Raw genomic sequence first — 11977 nt, 5'->3', positions numbered from 1 at the left:
TTGCTAGTTGTGTCATCTTAAGCAAGTTTCATCTTCTTTCTCTTTTTGTTTTTACTTTTCACGAAACATTTCAAACACACTCCAAATGGAAATACTAGAATAATTAAAATTACATACTCATCACCAGCTTAAGCAATTTTCAAAATTTTGCTAATATCATTTCCTTTCTCAAACTTTTTTCCCCCAGAGGTAGTTTAAAACACATTTGGGCAAGTTGTTGTTTTAAAGATTTCTGTGATTCAATTTTTCTCATCTAGGAAAGGATTCGATTGTAACATCTAATTCATAGGGTAGATCTGTCCTGAGTACTTGATCAATAAATGTCAGCTATGATCACTGATTATCGTGGTACCTATGCACGCCCTCTCCGGGGCAGAAAAGCACTTGGCAGCGTAGCGCTCCCGGCTCAAGACAAGGGGCTATTAAACAAATAGCTTGGGGGAACCCAAGTCCTGCGTTGCTAGGATTGCGGCCGCCCCCTTCAGGCAGCCCCCTGCAGAGCCGCTGGGTCAGGACGAGGATTGTCCCTCGCGGGCTCCTGTCACTGCGCGCGAAAGTGAGGGGCGGGAACAGGAAATGGGGCTGAGCCTAGTTCCGTGCGCGAGGCGGCCGCTGGGAAGAGCCGAGCGCGGCGGCTGGAGGCTGGAGGGGCACAGTCGCGATGTTCCGTATCGAGGGCCTTGCGCCCAAGCTGGACCCGGAGGAGATGAAACGGAAGATGCGCGAAGATGTGATCTCCTCCATACGGAACTTCCTTATCTACGTGGCCCTGCTGCGAGTCAGTGAGTGTCCTTCCAGGCTGTGGCCGTAAGCACAGCGCGCGGCTCGCTGACACCCCCGCCCAACTCTGGTCCTGCGGGCCTTTGGGGGCCCTTGAGCTGAGCTGAACTGTCCCAGTGAGCAAGGGACTCGCGCCTGGGGGGAGGCAGGCGCATGCGCGGCTAGGGTCTGCGGGTCAGACTTGGGGTACTGAAGTGCTGCGCGGGGGCTCGGATTGCGGGGTTAAGCGTCCGGCCTTGCCCTGCCTTACTAGCGTTTGAATGGAAAGAGCTTCAAGGGTTATAACTCAGAGCAGCTCCCTCGTTTTGCAGGGAGAGACAGATCTAGAGTAGGGAAATGGCTGGCTCAAGGTCATTTAGCAATCCAGTGAGTGATCTTCACCTGGAATCCCGACCTCCTATTACCGGGTTTTCCTTACTTCAATGCTGACCTTTGAAATCCAAAAAGTTTTGCTTCCTTTATTTATTGGTACGGTGCATAAAGTAAATAATTGCGTTTTGGGGGAAAGAATGAGAATAAAATATAAGTTGACAGGTTTTAACGATAATAACTGTTTATTTAATTTTACATTTGGCTGAAACTTTATTTAGTCTTGACAGTAGCCGTTTGAGGGAGGCAGGGCCTAAGATTCTGTAAATCCCTTTTGTTGATGAAAACTCGAATTTCAGAGGGAGCTCAGGCAAGAGACGAGAGTCGCAGGCACACTGAATATTAGAGCTGGAAGCAACTTTGTAGATGACATCTCTAGTTTTAGATGTGAATCTCAGCAGTGATTTGCTCCCCACCCCCACGCCCGTCTCATTCTCAGTTCAGTACTCTTCATTGCGTGTAGTTGACATGTCTGGATGGAGAGCCAGGGACCATTCCAATGAAGTCCATATCAAGGTTATCGGTAGAAGGCTCATGTTGGGCCCAGGTCAGAGCTCAGTGAGGCCAGGTCTTCCATATTCTGTGCCCCTTTCACTGTCTATGGTATTACTCTGCTTACCCAGGAGAGGGAGCCCTGGTAAACAAAATTCCGAAATCATCCCGCTCCTTCAACAGCTTTTTGCAACTCCTCTTAACCACTTTTTGTTGACTTAGCTGCCGATAAAATATTTGCTTCTTAATGACCTTTGTATTTGACATGAATTGTGTGTGTTTTTAAAAAAAATACAGAATACTGTTCAGTATTATCACTTTTTAAATTGAGCTATAATTTGCATATTTTACAATTCACCCATTTAAAGTGTACAGTTCAGTCGTTCTTAGTATAGTCAAAGTTGTGCAACCATCATCACAATCTATTTTAGAACATTTTCTTCCCCTTTAAAAGAAACACCATTAGCTGTCATTCCCCATTTCACGCCCTTCCCCAGACATTGGTAATCAACTTTTTGTCTTGATGGATTTGCCTATTCTGGACATTTCATATAAATGGAATTGTATAATTTGTGACCTTTGTGTCTGGCTTATTTCACTTCACAGAATGTTTTCAAGGTTCATCCATATCATAGCATGTATTGTTATTTCCATTTCATTGCTGAATAATATTCCATTGTTTGGATAGATCACATTTTGTTTATCCATTCATTTGATGGATTTCTTTTTTCTGATAATTAGTGGAAAAGACTGGAAATACTGCTGACTTTGTCAGCTTCTGATAACAGTATCTTCAGTTTAATATTATCAAAGTGTTTTATTTACTTAGTATGGGTATTGAGAAGATCATTCTGGCAGCTTTTTTGGGCACAGCTCTTTTTCCTTCAATTTTTAAAATTGTGGTAAATTACACATAAATTTACCATCTTAACTATTTTTGAGTGTACAGTGTAGTGGTATTAAATACATTCCTAATGCTGTGCAACCATCATCACCATCCATCTCCAGAACTTTTTTCATCTCTAAGAATGAAACCTGACTCATTAAACAATAACTCCCCATTCCCTTCTCCCAGCCCCTGGCAACCGCCATTCTACTTTCTGTCTCTATGATTTTGACTGCTTTTAAGTACCCCATATAATAAACTGGCTTATTTCATTGACGTTTTCATCCATATTGTAGTATGTGTCAGAATTTCCCTTTTAAGGCTGAATGATATTCCATTATATACCATATTTTGCTTATCTATTCATCCATCTTTGGACACTTGGGTTGCTTCTACATTTTAGCTACTGCAAATAAGCCTGCTATGTACATCAATGTACAAATACCTCTTTTTAATTTTTTGAGGAACCACCCTCCTGTATTCCATAGCAGCTAGTGTATCATTTTATATTCCCACCAACAGTGCGCACAAAGGTTCCAATTTCTCCACATCCTTGCCCACATTTTTGTTCTGATGGTAGCCATCCTAGTAGCTGTATGGTGGTACCTCATTTTCGTTTGACTTTGCATTGCACATTGAGCATCTTTTCATGTGCTTATTTTGGCCCTTGCGCTTTTACACAGGACAGTAATGTCACCTCTTTAGATCCCAGGACAACACTTCTAGTTGTCTAGACATTGCTATCTACACCACCCTAACAGGTCCTTACATTAACTAATGTAGGGCTGTACCTTATGTGACCTGGAGCACATGATATATAGCTAAACAGTGGGGGGATCAAAATGTGTGTCTGGCTTTTGTGGTTCCCTAGCTCAGTGCTGTGTTCCCAACCCCTATCCTCTGCCTTCTTTCAAATGCAGTTTTAAAGGTAAAAGATACCAATTTGTTTCTTCTCGAGTTTTGTACCTTTGACAGTTAAATCACCATAGTAAAAGGATTATCATTTGAAAGAGGTTTGGATTTACTCTTCATGGCCCTAAGAGGTAGAACTACCTGGAGAGAAGATTTCGTATCGTGTATGAATGAACTGTATAATAGTGATAGCTGCATGACACGAATGGGCCGCCTGGAAAGACAGTGAGTCCCTTTTGTAGGTTGTGCAGGTAGAATCTTGGCCATCACTTGCAGTTGTTTTCAAAAATGCGTTGAACTGAACCTGTAAGGTATATCCCCCAATCTTAAAAATCCATGTCACTTGTGGGCTAATAGATCTGAAAAATTCTGGGTTTATTTTTCTTTCAGCTCCTTTTATCTTAAAGAAATTGGACAGCATATAAAGATTGAACATCACATGTGAATGCGTGATATGAAGAACGTGGTTCCAGTTTCTACTCTGCAAATGAATCTGCAAATGAATAGACCTAGAAAGATGTAAGAGACTCTTTGACTGAATGGACATAAAACTTCTACTTGTTAAGAACAAGTTTGGCTCTGGTAACTGACCTTCGTAGCTAAAATATAAACTATTTGGGAAGTATGAAAGATGTTTTATGGCCATAGTATGCCCTTAATACCTGTGATATTCAGCCTCCATGAATGTTGGTGTAATTGTAAATAATGTCAAACTCCATTTTCTAGCAAATATTAATTATACAAGGGAATTATGTCTGCAGTGGCACTGTCTTGTCAGTCATTTCTGTTTTACCTTCTTACTTCTGTCTGGAGTATATTTGGTGAAGAGCTCCTTATGATAGTTATGTTTTATGGAAGCCAGCACACAAACAACCACAACAACATTTAAGCACAGGACCATTAGTTTATATTTTTAATAAATGTACCAATTAAGAAAAATTGTTTTTCTCCTTAACCTGCTTTTTGCTGCAAACCAATAATCGCTGGTGAGACTACTATAATATTGTGATTATTACAACCGCGTGAAATTGAGTTCCTCTTGTTTGGACCTGAAGAATTTGCTACTCCTGATGAAGTGACATTGCTTATTGTTAATATTTGGGAAACGCAGCATTCCTGCTTGATGCTGAAAGAATATAATACCACCAAAGGAAAAAAACGGTATGTTGTTAAATCAGTTAGTTCCCCAGGTTTGTTGGGGAAGGGGATAGTCCTTAACCTTCTTCCAGGAGACAACACAACTATATTCACCTCTTTTTAGGTAATTATTTGGGTATTTACCTCAGGTCTATAAATGATTGCATTGTTACTTTATGATTTTCCTGTTTCAGACATTGCCTGCTGACTTCTCCGCATGTAAGGATTTAGGTCTCTTTCCTCCCTTTACCGCCATCATTTGTTCATCTCTTTCTCGCTTCTTGTTCCGATCTATGTATTTGTGTGGTTTTGATTAGATCGATTTCATTAGGACTCCAGATGTTGTTCCTTGTTTTCATTTCCTGTACATCTTTCTGTTTTTCGTAGGCTTAGTTTTCTATGCATTTACCACTAAGTCATCTCAAGTTTTGCCATTTATCTAAATTGCTCACAATGTGCAGTTTCATTAGAGACACTGTTTCATCTTGCTGAATGAGCCTTTCCGAGAGCTTTCTGACCTGTCCCAGCCTGAAAACAGTCTTCTTTGCCTGACATATGATCATATTCTGAGATCTCCCTTCACCATCATCCTGGGAATTTCTTTTCCTCTCCTCCCATGTTGGATCTCTTGTTTTCTGTACTGAGTACAGTACCCCAGTGCATAACTGCTCGGCATCCAGGAATCCTCCATTTTACCCTTTTCAGAAAAATACACTTCTCATTTGAGGAGAAGAGGCTGCTTAGCAATGCAGAGTTGCAGAGAGCATCTGCCTGCTTAAACCTCAACCAACTCTTATTGTGGCGCCTACCCCTTCATCTTCTACTTCCGGGTACGTGAAGCAACCAGTTCCTGGGCCTTTTAGGGATTCTGTGATGTAAATTGGGTTGTGTGTTTCTCTTTTTCTGCTATTGACTCAGGATTCAGTTTTCTTGGGTCTATCATGTTATTTACTAGTCCGTCTGCTTTCCAACTTCTACCTTTCTTGCTGTTGTCTCCTCTTCTTCCGTCCTTTTGGGTTTATACCTTAAAACAAACAAAAATCTTTGCTGTCATTTAATGGAGTTTCAGGAGAGAGTGGAAATAGATGCATGTGTTCAATCCACCATCTTTACCCAAGCAGTATGTGTTTTAACCTTGTGATGCTGTTTCATGTTGGTAATTTAAACCCATTCCTGACTTAAGGAGGTGCAGTATATAGTACCATGGTTAAAAACACTGGCTCTAAAGACAGGCAGACTTGATTTTGAGTCCTAACTCCAACATTTGTGAGATAGATGACCTTTAGCAACTGAACCTCTAAATCTCATTTTTTCCCCCTGTAAAAATAGCAAAATAGAAACACCTATCTACTTCAAAGTGTTGTTGTAAGGGTGAAGTGAGAGAACACAAGTAGAGCATTTAGCACAGTGCCTGGCATTTGGTAAATGCTGGTTATTATTAATGGTTAGTCTTCGGTATAAGGTGTTTAGAAGTGATTTGTGCTGGTATTCACTGCCCCATTCGGTTTCATTCATATTTCCAGATGCTATGTGATAGCATGCTTGTTCTCTAATTATATACAGACTTCAAAATTCCTAAATACTTAAATTCATTATCTGAAAACAGCTTTAACCAATCGATAATAATGCCATTTTACAGATGGGGAGTTTGAGCTGAAAGTTTCAGTAGCTAATAAATAGTAGCCGGCCAGGGCTTGGGGACTTTTAGTGTTCATTTGTTGTACCCTATCCTTAAGTGCTTTTCTCCAGTACTAATAATTTAGCCCCCCGGTCTATTCACTCTACCACTTAGTTTCTGGGCTTCACCTTCCTCATGTCTCAGCTTAGATTCCATTAGCCCTCACTGTCATCATTCTCGTATATACACCTTCAGCTCTCCTCCCTCTCGTTACCTTCATTGTACTTCCCTGGCAAGACCCGACTCTGGTTAAATCCAGCTCTCTGCCTGCTCTGGGCCTGCCCTGTGCAGTTGAGTGTGGCTGGAAAGAAAACAAACATGCTGACAGGATCCACCTGGACAGCGATGACTCTTAACCTTGATGGGGTCCTGCAGGACCACTGTATTTCCAGAGCTCATTCGTCTCGACGGGGCACACATTTCATACCTGTTCCTATCTCGATATTCCCATATCTCCTTCTCTCGTCTTCAAGCTCAGTTGATGATGTTGCTTCATATTTCCCTGAGAACATAGAGACATCCAGAAGAAAGCATCCATAAATTTACCCCATGATACCCTATGCACACACCAGCATTTGTATCCTCCCTCGCGTTAGAAATGACTGCTCCTATCGAAGGCCAAGCCTATCTTTAACAGCTACTTCTCTCTCTATAACCTAACCCTCACTGTTGTTAGCAAGCCTCTGTTGTTTAGAAGCTGTTCGTCGCCATAAATAAGCAACTTGTGTATTTTACTTCATTGTTCCATAAGTTTAAAGGTGCTTATTTATTCCTGATTTTCTAGAAAGCATTTAATTTTTTTTCAGCCTGTTTTCTTTCTTAAGCATATTGAACTTAGATCACTGTTAATTATTTCACCATTCCTTAGTTTACAGAGATTAACAGGAAGAACTGGCGGGAACCTAGAAACTTTGCACTAAATACAGACTCACAGTATCACTTATTCCCTGCTTCCCAATTCCACATGCAAATAAGATGGTGAGATAGCATATTTTTAATGCAGTCACATGCCACACGATGATGTTTTGGTCAATGACAGACCGCATATGCACCGGCGGTATACCCTCACCTAGGCGTGTAGTAGGTTACACCAGCTTGGTGTGTGAGTGCATTCTGATGTTCGCACGAGGACCAATCGCCAAATGACACATTTCTTAGAAAGTATCCCCATTATTAAGTGGTGCATGACTATACCTGTTTCTTGGTAGAAAAAGGACTATAAGATAAATGTGTCTTCATGTTTATGGGTAACTGATTTTCTGTTCACATATAATTTTAAGTGTAAATATTATAAGACCCGGTCTTACATAATATAATGTAATATAAGACCGGGTCTTAATTAATTTTTGCTCCCAAAGACGCATTAGAGCTGATTGTCCAGCTAGGTCTTATTTTCGGGGAAACATGGTACTATCACATTTTTCTGTCCCATATAATATCTTTACAAAGAATGATCTGAATAAATTGACTACTGAATTGAAGGTGAAAAAATACTGACTTTCCACATACTACATGTTGTCCAGGCCGCAGAAAGATATTCCCAGTCTATTTGGTAGGTGTTCATATTCACAGATATTTATTCAGTGACTACAGAGGGCCAGCACTGTAGTAGGTAAGGGTTACAGCAGAGAATTCAGTCATGGTACGTATCTTTAAGAGGCTTACAATCTAGCAGGGGAGTCAGACATTACATAATTTCATCACTGATTACTCCATTATATAAACTGCTAGGAGAGGGAAGTACAGGTAACTGGTTTAGGGGAACTTTGACCTACTGGGTTGGGGAGGAAGCGAGGAGGATTCCTGAAGAAATAATACATCGAGTAAGATTTGGATGACTAGGAACTGGGCTGATAAAAGAGTGAGGAGCCTTTGAAAAAGAGTTAATGCAGATGTGTTTAAGGAATAAAGGAGGCCAGTGTGACTGAAGTATGTTGAGCACAGAAGAGAAAGAAAACCTTCAGTCCTTTCAGAAACTACTGTTACTTTATTTTCAAACTTTAGTCCTAAGAAAGAGCTCCCATCTGACATCTGCTGGCTGTTGTCTATATACTGTAATTCCACATTTGGCTACAGAAGAACAACCTTCGGTAACCTATGTTTTTTTGAAGGCTACAATAATTTGGAAATAAAGCACGAGGTCTTTTTCTTTGTATTAGGGCCGTCACACAGGAGACCGTGAACAGTTGTTACATGCTATTTGCATGTACTCAATATCACAGATATGTATCTGTGGTGTCATTAGCCAACTTTTGTACAAGTTCACAAAAGCTTTTATAGAAATTATAAACAAAGAAGTTGAACTGACTTGTTACTGAGATGTAAAAACATTACAAAATCACTTATTCACTTTGTCTTTTAAGCATAGTATCTGATGAAGCATTTTCAGTTATAAAATGCTCTTAAATTGCTTCCTTCATAAATAAAACAGCTGGCTTTAATCCAATAAGCATTCTACTAAGGCTAAAGATCTGCTTTAAGCATGTCTGATAATTTTCCTCTTTCTCAGTCACATTAGTAATAGTATTTTCATTTTCTGCTTATATCTATAAAGGACAAAAATGCAAATTTACATAAACAGTTTTATAGACAATGATATTCTGGCATTCGAAACTTAATGTTACACTGGCAGGTGCCTCACCATGCAGTTGCTTGAAGTATTCATTTAATCAGCTGACATTAAAAGTATAAATTTGATGAACAAAGGGTGATTTAGAGACATCAATATGTCATGTGAAAATGTGTGTTGCTGGTGAGTAGAGATCTCTATATTAGGAAGGGGCACTAGGATTAGTTCCAAGTCCTGGGTTACAGCTTCAGTTCTGCTATTATGTGACTATGGGAGTCAGATCTTTACTTGCAAACACACCAAAATCCAGTTAGGGTAGATTTAAAAAAAGTAATGAAAAGAACTATAGATAGTTTAATATATCAGGAGGCCTAGAGAATTGGGCTTGGAGACTAAGCAGGTGGAACATCACCCTTTGTCACCTGGTCACTCCACATAGCCTGGTGCAGTGAAGACACCAACTCCGCTGAGGATTAGATGCCACCATGTATTACCAAGTCCCCAGGCACAAAACCCTGGACTATCATGGCAGCCACTGTTACTCTACGAACTTCATCTTGCTGCATTTACCAAAGTCATGAAAAAATTATTCTGTCACTGCACTGTGTCTGGCTCCCAATTCAAAGTCCAGGGAATATTTAATTTGTAGTGTCACGTGGAGAAGCAAAGAAAATATCCAGTTTCAGCTTCTATAATGAAAGGTATGCTCTTGATTCCCAATAAACTCATAAGATAGGGAACTCCCAAATGTCGGCAGGGAATTCAGATCCTGGGCCGCCTAAAAGGATGACAGGTCTATTACGTTGACCCTGGACAAAGCCCTCTGAGCTTCACTTTTCTATCAAACAAGGTAAGTAACGTTCGTGTGGCTGAGGAAATCGTGTACGTTTACTCATTCATTTCACAATAAATACCAACTCTGTCAGGATGCAAAGATGAGCAAATTGGCTCTCGTTTAATGGAGGGGAAAATTCCGTAGCAAGTGGTAGGATAGAGGTATGGACAGGAGAAATGAGGGCAGGAAGAAGAGAGGGCTCAACGGCAGTTTGCAAATGATGTTATTATTTAAGGACATATATAAAATCAAATTTTCCATTTGGCAAGTGATACTTGTACCTCTAATGGGAAAGAGCATGTTCTTGTAGAAAGCTGCAGGTGTACTCCTTTAAAAGGCTTAGCTGTTTTATAAAAATGCCAAAGCAATGTTGGCTGGCAGAAATTCAGGCTTTTGATTATGGACAGACGTATCTAAACTGCCAGTTTCATACAATGGGGTACTTTTCAAAGGATTAAACAAGTCACATCTTTGCCAGTCATCAATCATCAGACTCATTGTAGTGTGAACCACCCCTGTTCTGATCTGACCTAAGTCGGAATGCTCTTTTCTCTATCTGGCTACTGTGTACACAGCTTTGTGTCTGCTTAAAATAAACTGTTGGCTTTATGCTTAGGGTGTTTTTTTTTCCTTCCATTTATAAAAGAGCAACTGCATGGTAACTTGGGCCTCACCCAGAATCTGCAATAATACCAGATTCATCATATGGTAATAAGAGATGGAATACATTTTTATAGGATACATGGTATAGAACTAGGGACCGACAGGTCAATGGGACCAGAGGCTCAGCTGTTAACAAACCTCAGTCTGGTGTAATGTTGTTTCATAGCATTCTCAAGTTAGATTTGGGTAGCTGACAGTCTTCTAAAATCCAGAGTCTACAGCCAACTGCCTTTTTGATTGCCTCATTTGGATGACACAGGCGTCTTAAGTTTAGCAAGTGCAAACTTGAGTTCCTGATCTCCCCTCACCTCCAAATATGTTCTCCTTACAACAGTTACCATTTCAATAAATAACACCTGCCTGGGCCCAGTCAGTAGGTTAAGCTAGAAGACTGGAAATCCCCCCCTTATCAAGCCAATTTTGACTATACCTCAAAAATGTGTCTTAATTCCATTTCTCTCCATCTTCTCTACTATTACTTCAGCCACGTCTTAACCAATTTCCCTGCTTCCGCTCTTGCCTTTGTCTATTCTCCACATAGGAGCTAGCAAACTTTAAAAAAGAAAAAAAGGTATCAAATCATCCAAATTCTATCATGGCCTACTAATTGCTGCCGTGATCTGGGCCCTACCTCTCTAACTTCACTTACACTGTTCTCTCCTTAATCCAGTAAGCTTCTGACAAACTATGTCTTCCATTTACCCAAAGAGCAGTCTTCTCTCCTCGGCCCCGCCCCACCCAAGAGCCGTCAAAGGGGCTTTCCCTCCACTCTTCCATCTGGCCAACTCCTTATCTTTCTGACAGGTCCCTGACCACTTTCCCTTGCCCTCTAATTTTAAATCAAGGTTCCTTCAGTGCACTTACTCTAATTTAAAATATATTTATTTAAATGATATCTGATTAATGACTCCCTTCTCCACTTGAGAATTCAAGAGGACAGGAAGCATACTAGCTTTGTTCATTTCTGTGCCCATAATAACTAACAGCAGCAACTATCGTTTACTACTACGTGGCAAAGTGCTAAGCCCGAGAGCTACACACTCCCAGTGTATTGTGTGCCCCGTAGCCAGTGGTCAGTCTGTAAATGAACGAACTCAGTCCTTATGAATCCACCTACAAGTCGCTTACCACCTCCTGAAAACAGCCCAACAAGTCTGGTGGTTGGAAGAATCATCTTCATACGGACCCCGGCAAACCTCTCAGCAATTCCACCCACCAATTCTATTTCTGCCCCTCCTGGGGCCACGCACTACAAGCCTCGATCGTCCTCCCACAAGCTCGACTTCGCAGCATCTGAAGTCCCGTCCGTCCCCCTCGTGTCTCTTCCTCTCCCCTCTCGGGCCTTCCCTGCACAGACTCCTCCCGGTTCCCGCTCCGCGGCGGGGGTCTAGGAGCGGCCCCGGCCGCCTGCCCGCGGCTCCCAGCATCCCCCGCCTCGCGCGTCACGTGACGGTGCCCGCCCCGCACGAGCCCGGCAACTGTCACCCTCCGGGCGGGGCTCGCGGCGCGTCCGCCCGCCGTCCTCGCGGCTCCGTTGCGGCTTCGGCGCCCGCGATCCGGACTGCGTGGGCGAGCGCCCCCGGGAGCTCCGGCGAGGTAAGAGGCGGCCGGCCCGCGGAGGCTGCGGGCGAACTTATTCCACCCGCATCCCGGCGA

General features: G+C 41.8%; 2 protein-coding genes and 1 long non-coding RNA gene across 5 annotated transcripts in view; 2 read left to right on the top strand and 1 right to left on the bottom strand.

The window, feature by feature from the left end:
* Window positions 1-583: 583 nt before the first annotated feature.
* Window positions 584-4199, top strand: TOMM5 (translocase of outer mitochondrial membrane 5). Its single transcript, XM_019729135.2, has 2 exons — window positions 584-782; window positions 3830-4199. The coding sequence occupies exons 1-2, from the start codon at window positions 662-664 to the stop codon at window positions 3862-3864; spliced, it is 156 nt and encodes a 51-aa protein (XP_019584694.1). The 5' UTR covers window positions 584-661; the 3' UTR covers window positions 3865-4199.
* Window positions 4200-4411: 212 nt separating this feature from the next.
* On the bottom strand, window positions 4412-11828 carry LOC109446075 (uncharacterized). 2 transcript variants are annotated; one of them, XR_012495852.1, is made up of 4 exons: window positions 11450-11828; window positions 10752-10873; window positions 6682-6756; window positions 4412-5600 (listed from the first exon to the last, which is right to left on the bottom strand). It is a non-coding gene; the product is annotated as an uncharacterized LOC109446075 (long non-coding RNA). The 2 variants fall into 2 exon arrangements; XR_012495853.1 differs by lacking the exon at window positions 10752-10873 and having other exon boundaries at window positions 11450-11825.
* FBXO10 (F-box protein 10) overlaps window positions 11763-11977 on the top strand; it is a 41548-nt gene continuing 41333 nt past the window's right edge. Inside the window, exon 1 of one of the 2 annotated variants that reach the window (XM_019729130.2) lies at window positions 11763-11917. The gene's annotated coding sequence lies outside the window, so the exon portion shown is untranslated. The remainder of the gene's footprint in view (window positions 11918-11977) is intronic. The other variant, XM_019729129.2, reaches the window with a different exon arrangement.

The sequence above is a fragment of the Rhinolophus sinicus genome, linkage group LG04 (assembly GCF_036562045.2).
Source record: "Rhinolophus sinicus isolate RSC01 linkage group LG04, ASM3656204v1, whole genome shotgun sequence".
Classification (NCBI taxonomy): Eukaryota; Metazoa; Chordata; class Mammalia; order Chiroptera; family Rhinolophidae; genus Rhinolophus; species Rhinolophus sinicus.
Note: the sequence above shows the minus strand (reverse complement) of the source record. Positions and strands in the feature narration are given on the sequence as shown.

What these genes read in the sequence shown, in the direction of transcription:
- TOMM5 (XM_019729135.2), top strand. Translation starts at nt 662, where the DNA reads ATGTTCCGTATCGAGGGCCTTGCGCCCAAGCTGGACCCGGAGGAGATG. An exon ending in CGTGGCCCTGCTGCGAGTCA is followed by an intron (nt 783 to 3,829) that starts GTGAGTGTCCTT and finishes TTTTTCTTTCAG; the next exon opens with CTCCTTTTATCTTAAAGAAA.